Source organism: Phoenix dactylifera, chromosome 5, assembly GCF_009389715.1.
Source record: "Phoenix dactylifera cultivar Barhee BC4 chromosome 5, palm_55x_up_171113_PBpolish2nd_filt_p, whole genome shotgun sequence".
NCBI lineage: Eukaryota > Viridiplantae > Streptophyta > Magnoliopsida > Arecales > Arecaceae > Phoenix > Phoenix dactylifera.
Window position 1 is genome coordinate 10,036,645 of NC_052396.1, and position 24,892 is coordinate 10,061,536.

The following is a 24,892-nucleotide window of genomic DNA, read 5'->3' on the forward strand; positions in this document are numbered from 1 at the left end:
TTCGGCGACGACCCTTCAATGCTTAAGTCAGAGGGGGGCTTTAGTGGAGAAAGAGAGATAAGATGTATATCAGAGTATAAAAACTAGAATCCTCCTTCGAGAGGAAGAGGTTCCCCTTTTATAGGAGGGGTAAAGAGTTACCTGTGATATGACCGGACGAATTAAATGAGTTACCGTCATGATTGAGCACGATCACGTGAATTAATGCATTGCCTGGAGGGCTAGACTGAAGCCGATGAGTTGTTGTGGGTGACCGGACGTAGTTCAATGAATCAACTGGTTGCCGCGGAGGGCCTAAGATTTTGAGTAAGCTGGAGATCCGTGGAGGCCATGCGCATTAATTGCTGACAGTCGTTCAAGCAAAGATTATGGGATTGGGTCCCGGATGAGGAGGAGAGGGGCTTGGCTCCCGACGGAATGAAGGAGTTTGCTTCATCCTTTGACCGGATCTTTCTCGGGATTGAGGTCAGTCGGGGTTGGCTTGATCGAGACCAGGGGCCGCAAGGCCGCAGGGCTTCGAGCTCTAAGGTCGAGGATGTCGAGGTCGGGCGCATCCGAGGTCGGGCGCCTATGAGGTCGGACGCCTCGTGGTCGAGCGCTTGGAGATCGGGCGCATCCGAGGATTGCTGTCGGGGCGCCTGTCATCATGTGCCGGCGATACGTTTACATGTTTCGGGACAATCTATTTTTCCCCCAACAGGTAAATCTAAGATGACTTTCCTAAATTCAAATATTCATCTGAATCTTCTCCAACCAATAAATTGTTGATACGATGCCTCCCCAACTTTTCCCTTTATTTTTTTTTTAATTTTCCATTTTGTTACTTTACTGTATTGTTAGGGCTATTTTACAGGTCGGTGAGTGGAGATAAATGTCTATGGAACAACAAAATCATGTTTAAGTGACAATCCCCTGAACGTGTGTAGGGTTTGGCTCCATAGGAATACAAGACGACAATCTAGATACAGTCAATCTATCGGTAAGCTGGACAAAAAATTTAAAACTAATTAATTTTTCAAAATTTGAATTAGGAGCACGCTAAATCAAATTACCACAAGCTCAAATATCAAATCACGGTTTCTTTCCGGTTTACCCAATGGTTAAACCTGAGACTCTTGGGGTTTCATGCACAGTCCGGTTTAGCCTATACAAGTCCAGCTGGGCCGTCGGGCGATCTTCGTGGTGCAACGTGGCGAGTCCTCGATCGCACGGTGTGACGCGTCCCCACTTTCCCTTCCCCCACCCTCCCCAATCCGTCCGTCCTCCCCACTTTCGCCCTTTTTCTTGCTTTCGTCCCCACGCGCCGCTGCACGCTAACGTGCACCGTCCCTCCCCCGCCGCCGCAAGAGGCCAGGACCTTCCCATGTTTCGCCCTAGGAAGCAAGCCCCGTGCTAATATGAGCTTGGAGGGGGTTTGAATCGATCCATCGCCGTCCTCCCTTTTCCTGCTCCCCGCCGTATCATCGTCATCATCATAATCCCCTGTTCGAATTCCGGATCCGGACGCTTCCAATCATCAGTTCCTCTCTCGTCCTCCTCCTCCTCCTCGAGAACAGCATCAGCAGCAAGGGAAAAAGAGACCCACCCCCAGGAATTGGATGGCCGTTTATTGCGGACGATGATGGTTAATAGCATAGTAAGTGTGTGCTAGAGAGAGAGAGGGAGGTGATGGGGCGCGAAGGGGAGGAGGAGAAAGAGGGCTGCCGCAGCCGTGGCCAGGCCGATGATGCGGGAAATAGCCGTCACTTCCTCGACCGCAGCAAGGTCAGGATACTTCTCTGCGACAACGATCCCAAGAGCTCCCAAGAGGTTCTTCAGCTCCTCTGCAAGTGCTCCTACCAAGGTGTCCACTACCTTCTCCCTCCATCTCCTACTCCTGCTCATTTCCCCCTTCTCTTGATAACTAGCCTTTCTTCCACTCTGCTTTTAAGGTAGTCCGCTTTTTTTTTTCACTATAACTGGCTTGTACATGAACAATGAGTTGAATCAGCACTCGAATTGGTTGAGAGTCAATCTAGGATTGCATTGGATCAAGTAATCTGTTTTTCCGATAACTGGAATATGAGTTAATTGAAGAGAAAAAAATGATCTTGGTTAATGTGTTGAGTTTTCACAAAAGTTCCCCCTGATATATAGCTGAGTCTGCTGAGATTAACATTATCCATTCCCAATATAGACTTGCTTCACAGATTCCATAGACTACCTCTAGAGATTGACATGCTTACGGTACTGATATTGGGTTCTATGTTCTTCCAGTAACTTCAGTGAGGTCTGCCAGACAGGTCATCGATGCGCTTAATGCCCAGGGGCCTGATATTGACATCATTCTTGCTGAAGTCGACCTCCCAGTAGCCAAAGGGCTGAAGATGTTGAAGTACATAGCTAGAGATAAGTCGTTGAGGCGTATTCCTATTATCAGTAAGCTTCTTGTGTTCTTAGAAATGCTTGGGCCACTTGTGGTGGTTGTTACTTGCATTCTAATTGTCGCCTTCTTGTTGTATTCTTAGTGATGTCTGCAAAAGACGAGGTCTCCGTGGTTGTCAAGTGCTTGCAGCTTGGGGCTGCTGACTATCTTGTGAAGCCATTGCGAACAAATGAGCTGCTGAATATCTGGATCCACATGTGGAGGAGAAGACGCATGGTACTGCTTAACAATAGCTGTCTCCATTTACGACGGTTTCCTATGACTTATGATGCTCTAAACTGTAGTGTGGCAGATACAATAGCTAGAATCAGCAGTTGTTTGTTTTGTTTTGGCAGCTTGGTCTGTTAGAGAAGGATGTTTTCAGCCACGACTTTGAGTTGATATTGTCGGACCCTAGTGATGCCAACACAAACAGCACTACTCCACTCTCGGATGACACGGATGACAAGCCCAAGAAGGCAAAATGTCCCGAGACAAGTGTGTCGAATCATTGCGAATATGAGGTAAGACTTGGTCATTAGTGAAATACGTGAGATTACTTTAATCATATCCTTGAAGTTTGTTTTGACCTAGGAGTGACAAGCCTGGAGGTTCTTTTTTAGATCTTTGACTAGTGTTACCTAGACACTTGGCACCAAGTGTTAGACATCGCAATCTACAAAAATCTAGACACTTGGTCATTATGTTTGTCTTTAGATGCTTATTCAAAAAAGTGGAGAAACTTAGAATTATAGATGCTATTTGGCAAATAGGTTAGTGGCATAACCATGAGTCTGTAACTTGTTTTGCTTATGTGCTAGGTTCATTTAACATATGTTGAGATACTTAGATTGATAATTAACTGTGATATATGTATATTTAAAACATAATGATATTTCACTTAAAGTGTCCGTTTCATCTTGATAACTTTGTATTAAATATATAAGGACACGTCGCATGAAGTGTCAATGAAAACTCAATGAAAACTCAACGACACTTTGCTTAAAGTATCCAAAAAATCTCAAGGATACTTTCAGTGATTATATTAAATATATAAGGACACTTCGCTTGAAGTGTCCAGAAAAACTTAAGGACACTTCACTTAAAGTGTCCAGAAAAACTCAAGCACACTTCACCGATCCTCTGCGTGGCACTCTAAAAGTGCCAAGTGTCGGACATTTTTTTGCTAACATCAGCATGACTCTTCAAAGTGGATGTCCATCCATGTCATGTCATGTAGTGTCCTGCTTTGTCCAAGTGTCCAAAAATGTCAACACTTCCAGACACCTTAAAAATAGTGTCCTGGTAACATTGTCTTTCACCAGTTAATGCATTAGCAATATATAGTGTAGCATATTGCATATAATCCATTTTAAAATCCTCTATGGGGAGCGTCAGTTATCAACAGATATTGATCTGAACTTGTCTAACCTTATGGGCTTGCAATTATCACTGTTAATTACGGTTTTCCTTATGTGAATCAGAACCCTCTCTAATTGTTGGGAGATCATGCTGTTTTAGATTTCTAATTTTGTTTCTTTTCTGTTCTAATGCCTCTGCTTGAAGCCTGCTCAAAATAATTTACTAGAGGAGGAGCCTAATATTCTTAAGGAAGGTGATTGTGCAGGTAAGCTGCTAAGTTCTTTATGCAGCCTCTTCTGCTTAAATTAGTTATTATTACTAGTATTATTATTATTTTTTATCAAAGCCTGCCTGCAGGTATTTTCTTCTCCCAATCTTCCTCACGATTTTTTTTTTTACCAGTATTCTCAGGAGGGTTTTTTTCATGTCCAAAGAAGACTGACCTGAAGATTGGCGAATCTTCAGCCTTCTTGGCGTATGTGAAATCGATTGCACCAAGAAGCAGCACTACACTTGGCAATATGGATGGAAATGCTGCTCCATCAACACATCGTGAAGAAAATATTTTTGTAGAAGGTGATACTGAGAGATATAGCAATAGGGGGGCACAAGGAAGCTACTCTGATGGGAATGGCACTGTTACTGGTGAGAACACTTGTGATACAAGTACATTTCAAATGCCATTGGAGTTTCCTGGAGTCTGCCCTTCTTCTTCAAATGCGCAGACACAATCAAGGAATGAGGGTCAAACTGATGTTTCTGGTGTTCCATCAATCTTCCATTTACCATTTTATTATCCAGGGATGATGGAGCAGGATATGATACCCTCATCTGTGCAAATGTTTCAGGGTAGTCTGAATGATGTGCAAGCACATACTGCACCAGCCTTGCTGCCTCAGTATAACGTTCTTCCTCAGTGTCCTCATATGCCAATGATGCCATCATTTTTATATCATCCAGTTGGCCTAAGTTTGCAATCAGGTCAGGTGCCTCCACCACACATATGGTCATCGATGGTAAGCTCATCTACACCTGAAGTGAAATCTGGTCGAACTGAAAGAAGAGCTGCAGCACTTATCAAGTTCAGGAAGAAGAGAAAGGACAGATGTTTTGATAAGAAGATTAGGTATGTCAATCGAAAACGTCTGGCTGAAAAAAGGCCAAGAGTTCGGGGGCAGTTTGTGAGGGAGGGGAACAATATAGATGTTCACCACAATGAATTTATCACTGGTGATGGTTTTTCTGAGGAGGATGAAGATGAGGAACCAACATCTAGGGAGCTGGAGCTTGTTTCTTCTCCCGAATAGAATGCTTCGGAGTGTTGATCTGTTTAACTGAAGCTAGCAAACCACAATGAATTAATTGCTGGTGATGGTGATTATGAGAAGGATGAAGATGAGGAACCTTCATCCAGGGATCTAAAACTTGCTTCTTCTCTCAAATGGAATTCTTCAGAGTTTGGTCAGAGCATAGTCAAAGCTCGTAAATGTATTAGAGATATGCTGATGCATGGGCTATAGGGCAACAGGTCTCCAATGTACCAGATGTTACAAACTTAGCCACACTTAAGTATTAGGTATCATATATTGTTGTTATCCTAGTAGATATATGGAAATATAAATTAGCCACACTTAACCTTTCACCTTTCTCAGTATCAACTTCTCCAAGAAAATCTCTCTATGGTCAAATTGATAAGATTTTGTACCAAGACTTCTCTGTGACAGTATTTCATTTAGTGGCTGATCCTATGCATAGAAGTTAATGCATCAACCAATGTGGTTTGAGTTATATTGGCAACAAAGTTGAATTAGAGCATCAAATTTGTTAGCCCTTTGTCATGTTCGCTTCTTTATATCGAGTTCCATTCATACAAAATGTGAGATAGAGTAGAAGTGTAATCCAAGTTCAGAATGGAGTTGGAAATGGCAGCACTAGAAAGACTTGACACTTGAATTTGTCATTCTTTCCATAGGAAAGAAGCCTGTGGGTGCAGATGTTTGTTGTCATTGAACTTGAAGCTTGGTAGTTGCATTTTAAGGCATATAAACCAAGGCTGGTTGCAAAAGGTAATTCTCAACTCCATGGAATTGACTTTTCTGAGATTTTTTCACCTGTTGCAAAAATCAACTTAAACATCTCTCAATGAATTAGCTGGATATAGGTGCATTTCTCCAACGGAGTCCTTTAATAAGAGGTTTGTATGTGTCCCCACCAGGCTCAAAATTTCAAGGAGGTTACTGCAAAGTATGCAAACAAAGCAGAGCTACTTTTAGTCTTGATTTTTTTTTTGAAGGTATGGTTTTATGAGTGTAGATTAGCCAAAACAACTATGGTTATGTTAATAGTCATATGTACCACATAATCTTTGTTAATAGAGGATATTTGAAATTACAATTCTTTTCCTCAACATTGATGATGCAATGTTGATAAGCAATGATGAGGAGATTAAGGCCTTGATAATGACTAGAAGAACTTATTTGTTTGCAAAAGATGGGGAATTGACATTGATGTGGGTTGGTTGAAGCAAGGTGTTCCCCAATGGAAATATGTGCTGGATCTTCTTGTTACAACAAAAAACTGGGGCGAATCGTTGTCAGTCTCCTGTTCACTTTATAATCATATAATTCATTTTCCACTTGCAAACTCATTTTGGTATGCAAATGTTGTGACTTTGTCTTAATAGATGGAACAGTGGCACAAATGGAGCTCTTTCTTCTACATGTTATTCCTTCTCTTTGCCTTCTCGTCACAATCAGCAAAACACAGGCCACCTGAGCTCCTTGCCCTTTTCCTTGTTTTGGAAGCCCAAAGCTGAAAATGGCTTGTGGAAATCTAATGCCAAGTATTTCAGTTATTTTATGACATACTAGTGGATCTTGCTAACTATTTAATTAACGAGTTTCCCCAGATATGTAATTTTCAAAGTGTAGATAATTCTCCCATTCTGGCTGTAATGTTGCGTCTTTATTCTATATGAACCTTTATTTGGGCCCTTTGTCTTACTATTTTAGCTTTTGTGAATCATATTGCTCATGGGGATTATAATTCTCAAAATACCCTAAGTGTATGGAGAACAAGTTGAAGTGGGATGATGGAAATGTGATCTGGCTAACAATTGGTGGCTGTATTGACTAAACAAGGTGAGGTTCATTATGCTTTTGGCAAGATTAGGGGGATGACCTGCAGGGTTGGGTAAGGCCATGATACCATCTATGATTCATGGCAAGGCAAAAGCATGCACCAAGTTTGAGTAGAGGGAGCATTGAAGCAAGGTACATTCTCTATAGGTGTGGGAAGAAAAAGGTGCTACAGCATCTGAGACATTGCAGTCGATCGAGGGGAGGGGGCAAATATAGATTCTGAAACTTGAACCACAGCGGTCAATTTTAAGATATTCAATTCACTTTTGAAGTTTTATTTATTTGTTTCCTTTTAGTTCTAAATGAAGTAGGGTTTTGCTTGTCTGAATATGATTCCTAAGCCTACTTTTGTTTTGGAGATATATAGGTTGCTTTAAAGTTCACAGACTTGGAACAAATATTATAAGCAACTAGCATTGGAGATGAACTTTGATTTCTCTTTTTGGTCACTTCTTTGCAAGTAGAAGTAATAACCAAAGGGTAGAAGCTGCAAGGATTTTGAAGAAATTGTGTGCTTTTGGATGCAGCTCTGTAGGGTTTGGCCATTGTTTGCGCCGAGCAATCAGAGCAGCATAAAACTGGCAGTGAAACTTAGGGACAGGATGATGGTGCCAAATAAGGGGAAAAATATATTGTGCCATGATGATTAATTTGGAAACCAGTATATAAGGAAGCAGAGGATATTTTCATGACAGTTTTGAATTCTTGCATGTCAGTTTTAGTTTTCATACAATGCGCTTGATTGATTCAACTGAACTGGTGTTTTCTCATGAATGGCTGATAATTGTCGGCCTGTGTGATGCACATGATTGATTTAAGTATGCAGGAGTATCTGATAAATGCATTATGGTGTGAATGATTTTATTTATTTTTCTAGCAAAAACTCTTTGAAAATTTTTGAGATTAGGATTCTTTTGCCATTATTTTTGTAAATAAATTCCAGACATGTACTTAAGTGGGAGCCATGATCCCACCAACCAAGGGAACTCTGTTACAGGTCAGTGTTAGCTAAAGTTGCAAATTGAGGCTAAAGCCACAAGCAACGGTAGCTTCATCAAAGAAGGTGCCAGTTAGCTCGTTCCCAAACACTAGAGGGAAAAGCTTAAAAATTGTTCAGAACTCACAAATCTACTGTCTTAAAAAATCAGACACCATATATATCAGCATAAATTAGGGGGTGAACATCTAAAGAAATCAATGTAAAACAGTAGCAATCTTTATTAGATCCCGTTCCAGCAAGCTTGTCTGCCGGTCGATTGGCCTCTCTACATGGGGCTGGCGGGGAAGAAAGAAAGTGATTGTGGAAATTGCTTTACGTCCATGAGAAGAGGATGTTTTGGTGACGATCCACTGCTATGTTGATCACCATTTATCCAGCCAATGACTATTGAAGAGTGACTTTCAAGCCAAATTCTTATAGCTCCAAGTTTTAAGACTGCTGCTGTCAATCCTTTCTATGCTGCTTTTAGTACCACGGATGTTATGAAATATCTGGTTCCAGCTGGAAGGACATTACCGTAATGATCTCAAATTATAAAGCCTGCGCCAGCCTTCTCTTCCTTCCATGATGAATCAGAATTCCCCTACACCGTGCCCCAGGGTGGGGGGTTTCCAGAAGACAAAAGTTTGGTTTGAAGTTAGTAAGCTCACCAAGCTGCGAATACCCTAGTGCCATAATGTTTCTAACTTGGCGAAGTCCTTTAATGCTTCTACTGCTTCAATAGCTGTGAGGACTCGTACGGACATGTCTTTAGTCCCATATCGGTTATTCACTAGATAGATCTTAAGTATTTATACAGAATTAAGAAACCCAAATAATACCTTCCGGCTAGCTATTTTAGGTAAAATCTTGAGTTATTACAAATGGTATCAGAGCGGACCCGGTCCATAATTTATGTGGACTAGGGAACACTACAGCACGGATCCATTGGTCCTTAGCCTGATGAGGACGTCAGGGCTTGAACGGAGCGAGTATATTAGGATCCGTGCGGACGTGTGTTTAGTCCCATATTGGTTATTCGCTGGGTAGATCTTGGGTATTTATACAGGATCAAGGAACCCAAATAATACCTTCCGATTAATCATTTTGGATAAGGTCTTGAGTTGTTACAATAGCCAACCACTGAATTTGAAGCAGTGTATTTTTTTTTCTTAAAAAGATATTCCTTGAAGACATAAGCTTCACTTGCAACTCCTTGATGGGAGTTCCGATTTTCTGCAAAGTAATGACAATGTGAAGGCATGTACCAACATAACAAGCACATAAAAAAGCCAGCAATGGCAGCATACCTCTTCTGTGATATCTTCTCATAACAATGGTGTGCCCTGCCAGCAATTGAGGGAGGAATTACATGCCTCGCAGAACCCTAATATGAGCAGTAAATGACTCATGAGGAATGGATTTACTACTACTTTCAGTAGTAAATGATCTGGTATTCCTGCATGACAAATGGTGTTGGAATGATGATATTACTTATGTGCTACGAGACTTAACTGAATGAAAGAATCAGTTTTAGCAGCTTCGTTCATTAAAGTACCCAACAAATGCTTTTTTTTTTCTTTCCATAATTTTACTTCTGATTGAAAAATGTCATGCCATGCTGCTGTATATGGTTCTGATTGCTAATGAGTGCCACCCAAGAACAAGTAGATAAGTCTATGGGGCAAATCTTAGGCTCAGATTCTCTCTCTAAAGTTCAATAATTATATAATCTTTTATCATTTAACTTATGTGATATGTTTAATTTCTAACTTCAAGCCTGCATTTAGGGAATTAACAGCCATTATTTGATTTTTTTAATATCTGTTCGCATGTAATGATATTTTTGCACTCGTCTTCTGGTCAAGTAAAACAACTGCTGCCTTTTTTGTCTTTCCATATGTGTCATTTTATATTATTATTTTATATTTTTCTTGTTTATTTGTAATAGCCATAATTTTCTTCTCAAATAAACCTTTGGAAGCTGAAGTGCTCAAGTACAACCGCGGTTTCCATTAAAATGGTAAATGACAGTTTCGGGAAGGATTTATTATTCGGAGATATAAGAGTTGATCCTTGGAAGCAGGGGGCTGTCCAATGAGTGAGCAATTCATGAGCAGCTCTTGTTGGATTTGAATAACTTGAAATGGGTTAGTTTGAGTGATAAATGAATTGGCATAAGCTACAATTTTGAGTTCAAGATATAAATAAATTGAACACAAGCTATATGTAACTCAATTGCTTTCATTTAACTTGATATAAATCACAATAAATAAATAAATAAATTGATAGATAGATAGATATAATTTTATGCTATAAAATTAAGCGAAGTAATTTCAAACCTAATCCCATGAGAAAATAAAATTACTTGAAGCGTCGGTCGAGGACATACAAAAGTTGCTTATATTAGGCATTTTTTAGTGAAGTTGCTTGAGCCAACTAATACTGGGCATGTTTAGTGTATCGTGCTAATTGTTGCTAATAGTACCAAAATAGGACTAAAAGTGGGTTGATATCGGGCTATATCCAATTTTATATTTAATTGGGTGGGAAATCAAACAGCGTCTATTTTTATATCCAAAAGTTTGCTGGTTTTGAATCCAATTTCGGATTTTAAGATATTTTTCAGAGTTAGGCTTCTATTTCTGTATTTGATTCAAAAATTTACAAATTCCAAGTTTGAATCCTGATTTTAAGAAATTTTCAGATCTAGATCTCCAGTAAAAAAATTGTATCTAAATCGCATTTAAATTCATGACCTTCAACCTAGAAAAGAAATACTCAATCACAAGCACAACCATGAATAATGATGATAGTTTATTATACTTATATAATGTATATTCATGTCACTAACTAGAGCCATTTAAATTATATTGTGTTATTACATTTTTAATAATTATTTTTTATAACAAATAATTTTTTATTAAAAATAATAATTTTTGTACCTTATTTTATTCTTCTTGATTTTTTTCAGAACTTGGTTATTTAAAAGTATTTAAAAAGTATAAATAAAATCTACATATTCCTATTTACTTTTTTTCTTACAATCTTTTAAAAAATAGATCATTCGTCATTATTTTTTTATTAGCTACAATCGAAAAGTAATAATGGAATAAAAATTTATTAAAATTTTTATCTTTATATTTTTATTTTTAACATTTTTAGGTTTTAACATTTTAATGTAGACTTAATCAAATTGGTTATTTGGGCTATGACCCCGGTCAAGCCTATTTTCATATGGGTTAATATTATATCTCAAATTTTCACTTAGTTGTCGATGCATTGAGTGATCTGAATGATAGGTTATATTCTCATCTTTTATAGTTTCATCATTTATATTAATTTTTGTTATCGGATTCTACTTAAAATCTAATTTATATCTAAATAATATTAAAATTATATTCAAAATTAAATAATAAAAAATATGGGCATAATTAATATTCTGGTCATATCTATATCCAGGATAAATATAGAAGTTTTCTATTTTGGCGTCGGAGGAAAATGCTTTAAATATTTCACTAAAAACACCCACCGTTAAATGCGCATCACGTGAGCTCCGGTCCCGGAAAATGGTGGGCCCCATCGCCCTCGCCATCTTGAATCCGTGTCCAATCTTCTTCATTTCCTTTATCGAGATCTCCGTCCAGCACCGTCCATTCGCTGCCCCACTTGGCCAAACCCCAACCGCACCCCAATCTCTCTCTCGCTTCTCCCCGACCGATCGGAGCCTTGCAATCCCTAATCCCCCGCAATCGCCTCCTACCCCTTCTCTTCGATGGCCTCTGATATCCTCTGATCCAAGAGATTTCCCTCGCCAATGCCACCACTCCTTCGTTCGTGGATCACAAGATCCATAGCCAAGCCAACTAGGGCTCTGATATCTTCCACCCTCTCGGGGTGATGGATGCGCGCTCTTAGCTCCCAGGAGAAGTTCGAATAGTAATATCCAAAGGTAATTGTTCTGATCCGGGTTCGAATTGTCGCCATGTTTAGTTCTGCTAATAACTCTGATCAAATTCTTCCAATGTTTTGAAAAGTTACTTTCGTTTGTTTGCGCTTTTAAATGGTTGGACTTGGTCGAAAAAGTTTGGCTATTTTATGCGTACATGGTGAGGAACTGTTGGATCGGATTTATAAAATTTTGAATTCAGGATGCAACCTTCACAAAATTTTGATTTTTGTTCATGTTTTTGAAGGATAAGTTCTTGGAATTAAGATCGAGTACCGAAACCCATTTGATCACACTGACTAGGCCACTCTCCTTCTGTATGTGTATAGAGAGTGGATTTAATGAACGTACTGTCATGCATGCTATGTTAAATGGACTCGGGCTGTTGTGTCGAGTGCGGTGTATGTCTAAGTGTCGGTTCCTTCAAGCGTCCAACAATTTATACTTTGAAACTTGTGTCTGAGTGAGCAACCAAGGTCCGTGTTCAAGTGTCGGGTGTGGATTCTTTAGGCTAAATAGAAGGTCCTTAGCTAGAATCCTATACTCGCTATGTCCTGAGCTTGTCTTAAGTTTCATGCTATATATTTGTGTTCTATGTTTAGTCACGGTACTCTGAAATGTTGAAAAAACATCCAGTAGTTACAGAATTTTCATTGTTGAATGTGTCTTGCAATTCTGGCCAGATAATTGAACTAATTCACTATCTATATTCACTATCTATATATCATTTAAAAATAGTAAGCGTGCTTGCTTAGATCGAATCCGATCTTAATTCATGTTTCGTACTATATATTTGTGTTATAAGTTTAGTCATGATACTCTGAAATGTTGAAGAAACATCCAGTAGTTATGGAATTTTCATCGCTGAATGTGTCTCAGAATTCTGGCCAGATAATTGAACTAATTCACTGTCTATATTCACTATCCATATATCATTTAAAAATAGTAAGCATGCTTACTTAGCTAGAATCCGATACTTGCTACTTCCTGAGCTTGCCTTAATTTGTGTTCCGTACCATATATATGTGTTCTCAGTTTAGTCACGATACTCTCAAATGTTGAAGAAACCTCCAGTAGTTATGGATTTTTCATTGCTGAATGTGTCTCAGAATTCTGGCCAGATAATTGAATTAATTCACTATCTATATTTTCCAGGATTTTTTACAAAATATTTAGGAACTTTATGACTTCTTTGTAAAAGACAGTTAGGTTATCAATCAATGCTGGCAGTTTATCTATTGCTGCTACTGCTACTATGTGACATTGTTGCTTCATGCATGCTTGTTGTCTGTTGCTTGATGTATTTACATACTTTGATGATGCCATTAATTTTTAATTTAATATTTACCCAAAAAATTGACATTATTGACTGGTGACTCAATTTAGTGTAAATTTATGTAGAATCCCCATAGGAAAATTTCAGAGTCGTAATGTCTTCTATCGTAAGCAGCCAAGGTACCACTTTGAACCTCAAGTTGATACCTAAAGCCATCTAAAAGATTACAAATTAACCATGCCTGGATAAAACATCAAACACCAAATTGCCAGCAGATATTTCCAATGCATTGTAATGTTTTCTTTCACAAATCAAGCTAATCTGGTTTAATTTAACTGACAGAATGTTGTGTGGCAGTGGATGTTGAGGATGGAAGATGAATTAGTCACTCCCCATATTGACTCAGAAGATGGTAAAACAGAAGTTACCGTTGCTTCCATGGATATCGAGCCTTCTGTGGATGAAGACAATAAAATGTTGGAAAGTCCTGTCAAAGGAGAAATAGTTGCATCTGGAGGTGTTGCAGATTTGGAACCATATGAGGGCATGGAGTTTGAATCTGAAGAAGCAGCAAGGGCATTCTATGCTGCATATGCTAGGCATGTGGGATTTCGCATCCGTATTAGTAGATATACTCGGTCAAGGCGCGACAACTCTATTATTTCTCGAAGAATTGTATGTTCCAAAGAGGGCTTTCGTGAGGCTCGTGCTAATGAAGGTCTCTTTGATGAACAACGACAGCGACAACGAGCAGTCACAAGGGTGGGTTGTAAGGCAATGATTATGGTTAAAAAAATAGGCCCTGAGAAATGGATTGTTACCAAATTTGTAAAGGAGCATAACCACGGGCCAGTGCCTCCACGAAAAGTGGAGGTTAGGACAGGCCGCAGGGATGATGATTTGCTGGTACAATCATATATCAGTGATGGAGGTGCTGTTCAGGAACCATATGAGGGAATGGAGTTTGACTCTGAAGAAGCTGCAAAGGCTTTCTACATAACCTATGCCAGACACTTGGGTTTTCGTGCACGTATTAGCAAGTATTGCCGTTCGAGACGTGATAATTCGATTATTTCTCGGCAGATTGTTTGTTCCAAGGAAGGCTTTCGTGAAGTTCGTGTAAAGAATGAGATTACTGATGAAGGGAAAACCAAGCGCCCTAGATTGATAACAAGGATAGGATGTAAAGCTATGATTATTGTAAAGAAGGCAAACTCTGGAAAATGGGTTGTCACAAAGTTTGAGAAGGAGCATAACCATTCTCTCGCATCTTTAAAGATGCCTTGTCTTGAATCACGTAGCAATGCCGGGAAAGTCATTAATTTGCAAGGAGCAATTACAAAGCCTAATGGGATGGTAACTGATGAATCCTGTGCTGGAACACAAGGTACAAGTCGAGAATCACTAACTGTCCTATACAACCAGTTATGCTGTGAAGCCATTAAGTATGCGCAAGAGGGGGCTGCAACTGAAGACAGTTATAACGTGGCAATGTCTGCTCTGAAAGAGGCTGTGGAGAAGGTTGCTGCAGCCAAAAGAGGTGCTGTTACTGTTGCACAGCAAGGACTAGCTATTGGTGGAGCTAGACAAGCATTTCTTATTGCCCATCCAGCACAAACAAAAGCTTTGCAAGACTTGCAATGCTTGAATGAAGTCAAGCAGGTAATAACAGCACAAGAACTCAAGCATGTTCACCACCCCGTTAATTTTTTGCTAATACCATCTAGTTCACCAAGTGATTCAAGTTCATCTGATCACTCTTTTCAGGTCCCATTAATCCTCAACATAGCAAATGGTCGGTTACTGCATAATCGATCAGATGGTTTGTATACTGCCCATGTTACTCAAGTGTTGAACATTGCTAATGCTGTCAGTCTACTAAAACAATCATTGCCTTCCACACCATCTACAGATGGGTTGATTGGAAATGGATCAGAAGGTTCTGATTTGCCTGCAGAAAGGAAGATGGCAATGCAGATAGTCAATCGAGATGTGGAGCTTGATGCCGGCGTCCAGAAATTTCAGGTTTTCTTGCACGCTGATATAATTGCTAATTACCTGTATACTTCATTTTGAGAGAATTCTTGAACGTGTCATAAAAGGTCATCTCTAACTTTGTTTATTAGAGGAATAATACAATTCTGTCAAGAAATTGGGCAACTCATAATTTCATAGTTGTTGGTCATTTAAGATCATTTCAATGAATGTAAAAGTTAGCTGAATTTGGCTACTAGGTGTGTTTCATATTTTGGAGGCCATGTCATTCCACATGCATTTTGTAGACAATAATTATGCAGATATGGAATATGTGGTAAGACTTACTAGATATTTATTTGGCAAGATAACCTATATATTTATACATACGTACATACATACATGCATACATATACATTATATATATGCATGTTTGTACATATATAGTAATTTTTTTTAAATTTTTTTTGATGTATCAGTAATTTGATTTGATCAAAATCCTCTAAGAATTGTGTGACTCAGTATTGTGAATATTGGCATGAAACTGTAATAAAAGAAATTCAGTCCTTTTTATGCTGTGTTTTGAGGACTAGTGTTCAGCAATGCCTTAAAGTCTATATCAAGATATATATAATTGTGAATTCATACTCTCTCCCCTATATATTATAAGCATAAATAGAAAATAAACTTCAACTGCAAGTTTAAGCCGAGCAATCTTATGATCTTGCAGAACTCTAAATGCTGAGAGTTTCTGACTTGAATATTTTTCTGTATTATCTTTCTTTTTGAATTTTCCTGCATTAGTTTCTTTGTGCACCATTATTCAGTTTGCATCCTAAATTTGCAGAACCAGGATTCTGCTACTGCAGCTGAAGCTGCCTCAACTTCAAGAAGTGGCTGCTACAACTTAACTAGTCCAGGTTCCTCTGAGACACAGATGGTGGCTATTCCTGCAGTGCCAATGACAGTCTACATGCCTGTGATGGGAAGCTTACCAGCATCTTGTTCAGGTTGTTATCAGTCATTTCTTCCATCTTACATAGTTGAAGTAATTCTCTTTGAGAGATATTATGCTTTCTTTCTTTCTTTCTTTTTTTCCTTTCCCTTCTGAATATCTTTTGTAATCAGTAAATAACACCATAATTAGTTGGAGAAGCTATGAGGACATAGTTGATCGGTCCTTTTCGATAAGTCATTATTTGAACAATAACTTAACCATTGGCTTAAATATATTTGAAATATATAAAAGTGAAAAAAACATCCCACTCATGCAATGCTTTGGGAAACATTATTGATTCTATGGTTGTTAACTAATATTTTTCTAATGAATGCTAATATACATTCTTCTGGGTCTAGTGCAAGTTACAAAAATGATCTCGTATGCTTATCAATTTTTAAATTTGGTTGAAAGGAGTGATGTCACTTGGGAATTAATACTGTCATCTTGTAATATCCTACATTCTTTACTAATATTAGTCATTTAATCTATGGACAGATAAGATAGCCAAAATGTTAAATCACTTGTTATTATAGTTAGCTGTCAGGTTCTTTGGAAAGAACATGGTAAATTAATTCGGTATAGAAAATTTACAGTCACGTGGAATTTTTCAAAGGTTGGGCTTGGCGATTTATTTACTTGTTATTATATTCAGGGTTTTATATGAATAGCCATCAAGTTACATAATATAGAGAGCTGTTGATGGCTACCAAAGCTAATTGAGTTTCATCCACATTTAGGTACATTTTTCATAAAATCTTAACCATGTGCTTCAATTAGTTGTCCATCAGGGACTTTGACCAAAATTATGTGCTTCATTGGTTTGGTAGGTTGGGCTTAGATTTGTAATTGGAATTCTCTTTCTTAATGAATAAAGATTTCGTGGGAAGGATTGCATGGTCCCTGCTCTTGAGTTGGAATATTTAAGTCCAATGTTGCATATACACAGATATAAGAATCGAATGCAGACACGTATCATGTTTCTGAGTTAGCAATCAGGACAAAAGGGGGAGATACAAGGGTATATACAAAAAAACAAATTTAAATGTTGTCTATTTTTTTCCTAGAGATTGTTCAAAGCAAAAGGCAAAAAAATAACTTTTAATGGCCTTTCAGTATATATGATTCCCCATCTTTAGTCCAAAATTAGCTTATGGATGCGAGAAGCATGAGATTTCAAAAGCTTTATTTTAACATCTTTATCCTTGGTGGTGCAATCAAAAATCTAGACATGGTTAATTATGGTACATGTGGGCCTACCTCCCTTTCTCTCAAAAAGTTTTAATATTGTACATCCTTGACCAACCTCTAAAATGTTCAAAGGTGCACTTCTTATTGAATTATGGTGAGTCAAACTCTTTGTTGAAAGAGTCCAACTCTGCCAGTCAATAATGCAACTAAAGATTTAAGAAGATCCAATTTTTTAGTAGGTATTTAATTTGCTAATTCATATCAAACATGGATTCTTCAAGTTGGACCCAAGTTTCTGGGTATCACAGCCATAACATGGTGATTCAAACTCTTTGTTGAAAGAGTCCAACTCTATGCCAATCAATAATGCAACAAGATATTTTAGAAGTATCCTAGCGTTGGACGTGTACTGAATTAGCTAATACATATCCAACATAGATTCATCAAATTGGACACAAGTCTCTGGGTACTGTAACCATAATCCAGGTTGATTCAAACCAAGATTTTCATCTTGGTGGAGATCTTGGCTGAGATTAGTTTATATCGATATCAGATGCCAACCAATATGATAAATCTTAGATATCGGCTCTTAAAATCATGGCTGTATAAGCCTAAATATACGAAAGTATTGGCTGATAAGATGTATAAATACAAACTGATATTCATAATCTTTTTTTTTGCTTTTTTCTGCTATTTGAGGAAAGTGAGATCAGTGGAGAAGATAAGCCAGGGCAGAGGATTGACAGTGGTGGCATGGAGGAGTGATGGTGGCAGGTGGAATGCAGAGAGATGCGACGAGGATGGGGGGCAGCTAGACTGCCGACAGTGAAGCAAAGGGCTAAGGATGGTGGCAGGGTGGAGGAGCTATAAGGTGGGTCACGAGACGCGGGGAGGGAAGCATGGTAAAGAGATGAATGCTTGACCATTATTTTGGTTGATTTAGTTCTTGTTTTATACCGAAAAATTAGGATTTTGATTTTTTTCAAAAAAATCTATCAGGCTACTTATCTCAGCCGTGGGCCTTCTTGGTATTGGCTGACCACTAAGATGGCGGAGATATTGGTCCTTAAAACTTTGATTCCAGACCCCTACTATCTGGGGTTGGCTGCAAAAATGATTGGTAACAAAACTTGAGTTGTTTGACATGAGGTTACGAATGATGTGATTTGGATTTCGTAAGATATAATAGAAAAAAGGATTTTCCGTGAACTTGTAGGAAAGAGTTGGAAGAAAAGGAAGATTTTGCATTGATTGCTTGTCTTGGAATCCTGTCGAACCTTTCTTGAAGATAAGCTTGCATTTATTCATAAAAGATTTTTTTTAATGAATTAAGGCCGTCTATATAAAAGTTCAAGTACATGTCGGGAGACAATGGGAGAAAAAATAGCACAAACAATTAAAGGAGAGAAGAGAGTAGAAAAAACAGTATAAATGAAACTTATGCGAAAAATAGGAAGATATTTTACATTCAGGACCGTATTGAATATATCTCCATTTAAATTCTTAACCTGCCTATTTTTTCCATTCGATTAAGTTGTATTGACAATCTATTGTTCTGTACCAGTTGCATTTGCTATTAATTAACAAATTAGGTGATTCCACAATTAATTCAAAGGCATTAAAGTAATGAATCTACATCGAGTATCCTTGTGAAATTGCAAATGAATTTGATTGTTATGGAACAATGTTGTTCTTGACTGGAAGATAACCTAGCATTCTGTTCACGAGAAAAATTATATTAGATGACTTGAAGTCATCTGCATTAAAGGAAAGATAATTTTAGGAGAGTCTTGGGAGCAAAGATAGCATGAAAATGACAGCAGGTAAAAAAAAAAAGGAGAGATATGATACATTAGGAATTACTTTAATAAAACTGCATGCATTGTTAATATGCTTAGTTGCTAGTTCATCATATTTTATCAAGCATTATTTAGAGTTGGTTTGCTTTGGAGAGACTTGGATATATCAATAAAGGATTTAACTACTGGTGCATCTCGGCCATACCATTTTTACCATATTGATAAGATATTGGCAGACTCTTACACTATACTATGTCAACGCATGGTACTCAACCCACTTTTTTCTGTGCCGGGACCAATACAAGAGGCTTGGGAAAAAAGTACCACAGGTGGAAAAAGAAATACAGAAACAATTTCATGGGAGGCCTGGTAGAAAGATGCAAACATATAGCATCTTTAGGCATTAAATGAATAAGCACCCTTTCACTATTGATTGCCTATTTTATTGTATTCTATTAAGCCATAATGAAAATTAGTTTGTTTTCTGCCAATTACACAGCTTGCTAGTCTTTTAGTGAATTAGGTGATTTGACATTCATTTTCAGTCTGGGGCATTGCTTGGGCGAACAGAAAATGCTAACTGGATTTGCAAATAGGTATGATTGTCTTGGAATCTTATAACCTGACTTGAAATGACCTAGCTTTTATTCATGATAGAAAAAGAACTTTGGACAACTTGAAATCATCAATTTTAAACTGTCATGATTATAACGATTTTTGTCAATAATTCATTATTCATTATCCTTGTTTTGTTGTTGTTAAATTACCTGCATTATTATTTTACTGTTTTATTCTTTCATGTTTTTATCAAATCATGGAATAAAGATTATAAGGTTTTTAGCTATTTACAAACAGAACTTCCATTTTTCAGTAAGTAATTATGACATCTTATAATATCTTGCGGCGATTCTAGACACTTAACGAACAAGCATCTTTAAGTTCTTTTCACCTACATATGCTGTGTTCCAAGTACCTTCCAGTTGCTATGGGGGTCTGACATGGGTAAAGATGGGAGGAGACCTTTGCTGAGCAAGATTTTAATCCCTATGCCATGTGGATATAGCGTTTCTTAGCTATTTTTATCACAATTCCTTTAGCTAGGAATATCTTTTGGGATAATGCGTGAACTTATGTGTCTTCTTTTGGTGAACTGTAACAGTTGCAACACCAGGAACTTCAGGTGGTTCATACACCCTTGTGGCGGCTCCAATCGAGGCATTGCCAGTTTCTGCTCGTCCTGCAGGACCAAACCCTCAAATTCAGGATGCACCCTTGCAGCCGGCAGCAGCATCTCAGAGTGTACTGGTTTTAAGTCCGTCTCCTGGGAATCTATTAGAGCACTGCAAGTCCTATTCGGGCCCGAATCCTCAAGTGCATGCAACTGCCCTTGCTTGTGGTGCCCGTGTAGTTTCCCCCAAGGCCGCTGCTTCACTGATCAAGGCTATTGAGGCCAAGATCAGATCTGGAAGTGCTTCAGTTGCCAAGTCGGCACTTGCAGGTGGCTGCAAATTACTGTCTATCCAGAGCCCTCGGCCTCGTGCCATTGAGGAGGGCAAGAGCGAACATGCACCTGCGAATGCCATACACAAAAGTCAGGCAGAAAGTTTGGAGGAGATGAAATTGCAAACAATTGATATGATGCCGAGGGAGTTGGTGGTTGATCCTGACCACTCCGGAGCTGAAAATGCTGGGCAGAACGGATCACTTTTCGAGAAGCAGATCGAATTGCTGGATACAGCGGGGGCTGCTGAGGATCTGTCCATGTTTGAGAAGAGGGCTTGGACAGAAATCAAATGTGATTGAAATGCATATTGGCTCTACTAACCTTGATCTGTAACATACCACCCCAATGTACTTAATGTGTGAATGATTTGCTGACATGGGTAGGGTTTGTTGTAAAAAGTAAACTTGGTCAAAGATAGTAGCTACGTTACTGTAGAAATAATCAACTAAAATTTGATGCGGGATGCCCAAATATCACTGCTGATCTTCACCATAGTGCATATCGCTAGGCCTCTCGCTATCATGGTCTAGGCCTATAAAGCTTCTGATACAAAATCCATTTTACTGTTCTATCTGTTCATTGACAGGTATATCATTACATGAAGTTCATTACATGCATATTATATCTTGCACAAGTTTTACTAATACGGGGCTGTTTGGATTCCTGCAACTGTATATGCACTGCAATTCGAGTTGCATGAAACTGGTATTGCATGTAGTTGAATAAAAAGAAGAAAAAGAAAGAAGAACAGCAACATGCAGTGACTTGAGGCAATCCCTTGAAGGTGTTAGGAGGCATCAACGTGGGCCTCGACCACCTGCAGTGCAGCTTGAACCGCAGAGGATAAGCTACAGGTTTTTAGGGCCGCAGGTCGAGCTGCCGGGTTTTGGGTTCTGAGCTACACCCGACTGGCAGCTCAATCTGTAGCCACGGTCGATTGAGTTGTGGATCGAGATGCAGGGATCCAAAGAGAACATTAATTGCCAAGCTTTTATGTATATATGTATATATATGTATATATATATATATATATATATATATATATGTGTATATATATATATATGTGTGTGTGTGTGTGTGTGTGTGTGTGTGTGTGTGTGTGTGTATATATATATATATGTATATATGTGTATATATATGTATGTGTGTGTGTGTATATGTGTGTGTGTGTAGATATGTCTGTATGTATGTATGACGCTCGATGGGAGCTTTCTTTCTTTCCGAAATGGTCAGACGAAATCCGATTTAAGAGTCGGATTCTGGCCGCAACTAAACCTATTTAGAGGCCCTCCTCGACTTCTCTTTCACCCTCACTAGAGAACCGGCCTCGATCAAAGTTCATTGCCAGCGTTTTCCTCGATTTTCTCTCGCCACGTCTAATCACTGTTGGAAACTAGGTGAAAAATATGGCCATTTTCGATTTGCCTTTCTCCTCTTCCTTTTGGACCTTTTGAAACCTCGATTTGGTCGGTGATTGTCGGGATTTGGCCAAGAAAGGCAACGTCCTGTTCTCCACTATTTTCGGAAACATACCTTGTTTTCTTCTAATTATGGTTGCCACCGTCACCGATGCTTATCGTAGAGGCTTTCCTTGATCCCTCCCTGTGGCTGGAAGCTATGGTCGGAACCTTTGTTTAAGAGGTTGAAACCTTTCCTTGATGCATTGGATCAATGGTTTAAGAGGTTGAAACCTTTGTTTTGATCTGTTTTGGTGCTGCCGGCAACCAGTCTTCGCCGACCATGGGTTTCCTGACCCCATGCACCACCACAACCACCCTTTGCCTCTCCTTTCTTCTTTATTGCTAAAGAGAGATTTTGTTCTCTCTTCCTCCTTTCTCTCTTTTGTTTCTCTCTTTACCAAATTTTTTCTTTCTACTCTCTCTAGAGATGATATATCCAGTAAGATACTCCTTTTAGTAATTTTGGATCAACCCCGATAAAGTGCTCTAATCCATGGTCGTCGGATAGTGCGCTAGCCCTACCTTGGCCCTTCCTTGACATTGTTGGAATTAGTCACCCTTGATCTTTATTGAACCACCTATATCCTAGTCTAAGCATGATCAGATGAATTCTGCTTTGATTGAATCGACCGGAGTATCGAGCACTTCCCCTTAGTTGGCCTTATGAGGATATCGAAATTTAGAATTTATTCTTAAATTAATCATGATTAAATTTTAATAAAATAATAATATAATTTTGGATATTAGGTTCTAAAGGAGGATTTTAAAATTAGTTGGATTATATGCTCGTTGTTTGTGTAAGGTAAGTAATGATCCGTCTTTTCTAGATTTTTTATTTATGTAATATTTTTACATCTAAAAAATTGTTAATCGATTTATATGTGATTTATGAATTTTATGAGATGGGGTTTCGAATGAAAAAATAGATATATAATTCGGAGTAATATTTTTAGGACTATTGTTATATTGATTGGATTATGATATATATATATATTATTTTGTAAAAAAAAAAGATATGTGTCAGATTTAAACTCTCAGCCTGAGTATGTTTTGGACCCCGCCAATTGAGGGTTATGCATTGGCACTTTAACTATTATTGGGCTCATTGATTCTATTTTTGGCCTTACCATATGATATAGATGTGATATTCTAACCCACTCCATAATATATAAGTGCGGTATTCTCACCCACTCTCTAAGATATAAGTGCGGTTCTATTTCTGGCCTAGGTATAGAATATAAATGTGTCCATAGTTTAAAGCTATTGAGTTGAATGTGATTTGTTTCGAATCGGATTAATGATTATGTATATGAATATTTGAAAGATATGAATTTTAATGAATTTGTGTTTTGAAACAGAACTAATTATGTTTTTATACTGATTAATTGTAATATGTATTTATATTTTATATTATTACATGAATTGTCTAGTTAAGATATTCATTACTTATCGGATTGTCTAGCTCATTATATAATTTTTTATTATTTTTATAGATCTGAAAAACTAGCATGACTAGGGTTCAATATGGAAGAGTGACTAGCAAAATTTTGGCACAGATTATCGTAGATTAGAGTTTATTTAAATTGATATACTATCTTATAATATTGTTAGAATTATGAGACATTTAAATTTCGAGTTAGTTATTCAAATAAAGTTGTATATTATCATTTAAAATTGTTTCGTTGTATGTTTATAATATCGTGATGAGATGCCTTGCATACTTATTGGGAGAGTTTTCTATGAATACGTGGCGGTTGCCATGACTATCGGCTCTCGAACTCGAGTCGGGAGCGTGGCATACGTAATAGTTGACTTCGATTAATCATTTATCATATATATTATCGTTAATTTGGATTTCACATTTATGATAGGTTGAAATCACATCAACTACAAATATTAGCATTTGTATGCTCAACCTCGAGGTTAATTAGCTATTGCCCAAAAAATAGCTTTATGCATCATTTGCTTCTGCAGAATTTAAATCGGTTGAGAAAATCAATGAATTATTTGACATTTAGAGCTGGATTCATCGAATATTTTTATTTATTAATTAATATATATGTATATATATATAAATGCATATGTACATATATATGTACATATGCATATATATATATATATATATATGTACATATATGTATATATATATGTACATATATGTATATATATATATATATGTACATATATATCTATATGTACATATATGTACATATATATATATATATATATATATATATATATATATATATATATATATATATATATATATATATATATATATATATATATATATATATATATATATGTACATATATAATGTACATATGCATACATACATGTATGTTTGTATGGATAGCTAGTTCTTACCTTTTGCTTTACTAATCTAAGTTTTAAGGGTTGACACCAACTCGAATTGAACACTACCTTTTTTTTTTTTTGTCCAAGTGGCAAGGGATACTATCATCCAATAGATAGTAAATAATTTTTAATAAGATTTTTTATATATCAAGGTCTGATAAATTTCTCCCAAGTGGTCTTACAAAATTTAACTCTTTTGCTAATTCATGAATCTTCTAAAATATATACATTGGATGTGCAACTTTTTGCTTATTCAATCTATTGCCATTTGATGACTCAAACGGGATGTGATCTTAGATTACTGGTGATTTTTATCCTGGAGTAATCTAATTTTCGATGATCTAAGATCATTGTGTTTGTTATTCTATATTTCAGTGATTAAAGATTTCTAGATATGCACAAGTAATATATTTGGTATTCCATAGAAATCCAAAATCCCTGGCCATATAATACCAAAGCTATCCTTGATATATTCCATACAAATATATTTATTAATCAT

At 37.5% G+C, this 24,892-nt stretch overlaps 2 protein-coding genes across 4 annotated transcripts; both read left to right on the forward strand.

The window, feature by feature from the left end:
- The first annotated feature begins 1,248 nt into the window (after window positions 1-1,248).
- Window positions 1,249-5,581, forward strand: LOC103718606 (two-component response regulator-like PRR1). Of its 2 annotated transcripts, none has more exons than XM_008807506.3 (6): window positions 1,249-1,843; window positions 2,257-2,418; window positions 2,508-2,641; window positions 2,761-2,928; window positions 3,971-4,031; window positions 4,169-5,581. In XM_008807506.3, exons 1-6 carry the CDS (start codon window positions 1,669-1,671, stop codon window positions 5,071-5,073), a joined length of 1,605 nt encoding a protein of 534 aa, XP_008805728.1. In that variant the 5' UTR covers window positions 1,249-1,668; the 3' UTR covers window positions 5,074-5,581. The 2 variants fall into 2 exon arrangements, with proteins under 2 accessions (XP_008805728.1, XP_026664879.1); XM_026809078.2 differs by having other exon boundaries at window positions 4,178-5,581.
- A 5,943-nt stretch (window positions 5,582-11,524) lies between these two features.
- On the forward strand, window positions 11,525-21,143 carry LOC103718605. Of its 2 annotated transcripts, none has more exons than XM_008807504.4 (6): window positions 11,525-11,837; window positions 13,453-14,772; window positions 14,878-14,932; window positions 15,023-15,135; window positions 15,932-16,094; window positions 20,231-21,143. In XM_008807504.4, the coding sequence occupies exons 2-6, from the start codon at window positions 13,471-13,473 to the stop codon at window positions 20,872-20,874; spliced, it is 2,277 nt and encodes a 758-aa protein (XP_008805726.1). In that variant the 5' UTR covers window positions 11,525-11,837; window positions 13,453-13,470; the 3' UTR covers window positions 20,875-21,143. The 2 variants fall into 2 exon arrangements, with proteins under 2 accessions (XP_008805726.1, XP_008805727.1); XM_008807505.4 differs by having other exon boundaries at window positions 11,531-11,837; window positions 13,468-14,772.
- The last annotated feature ends 3,749 nt before the right edge of the window (window positions 21,144-24,892 follow it).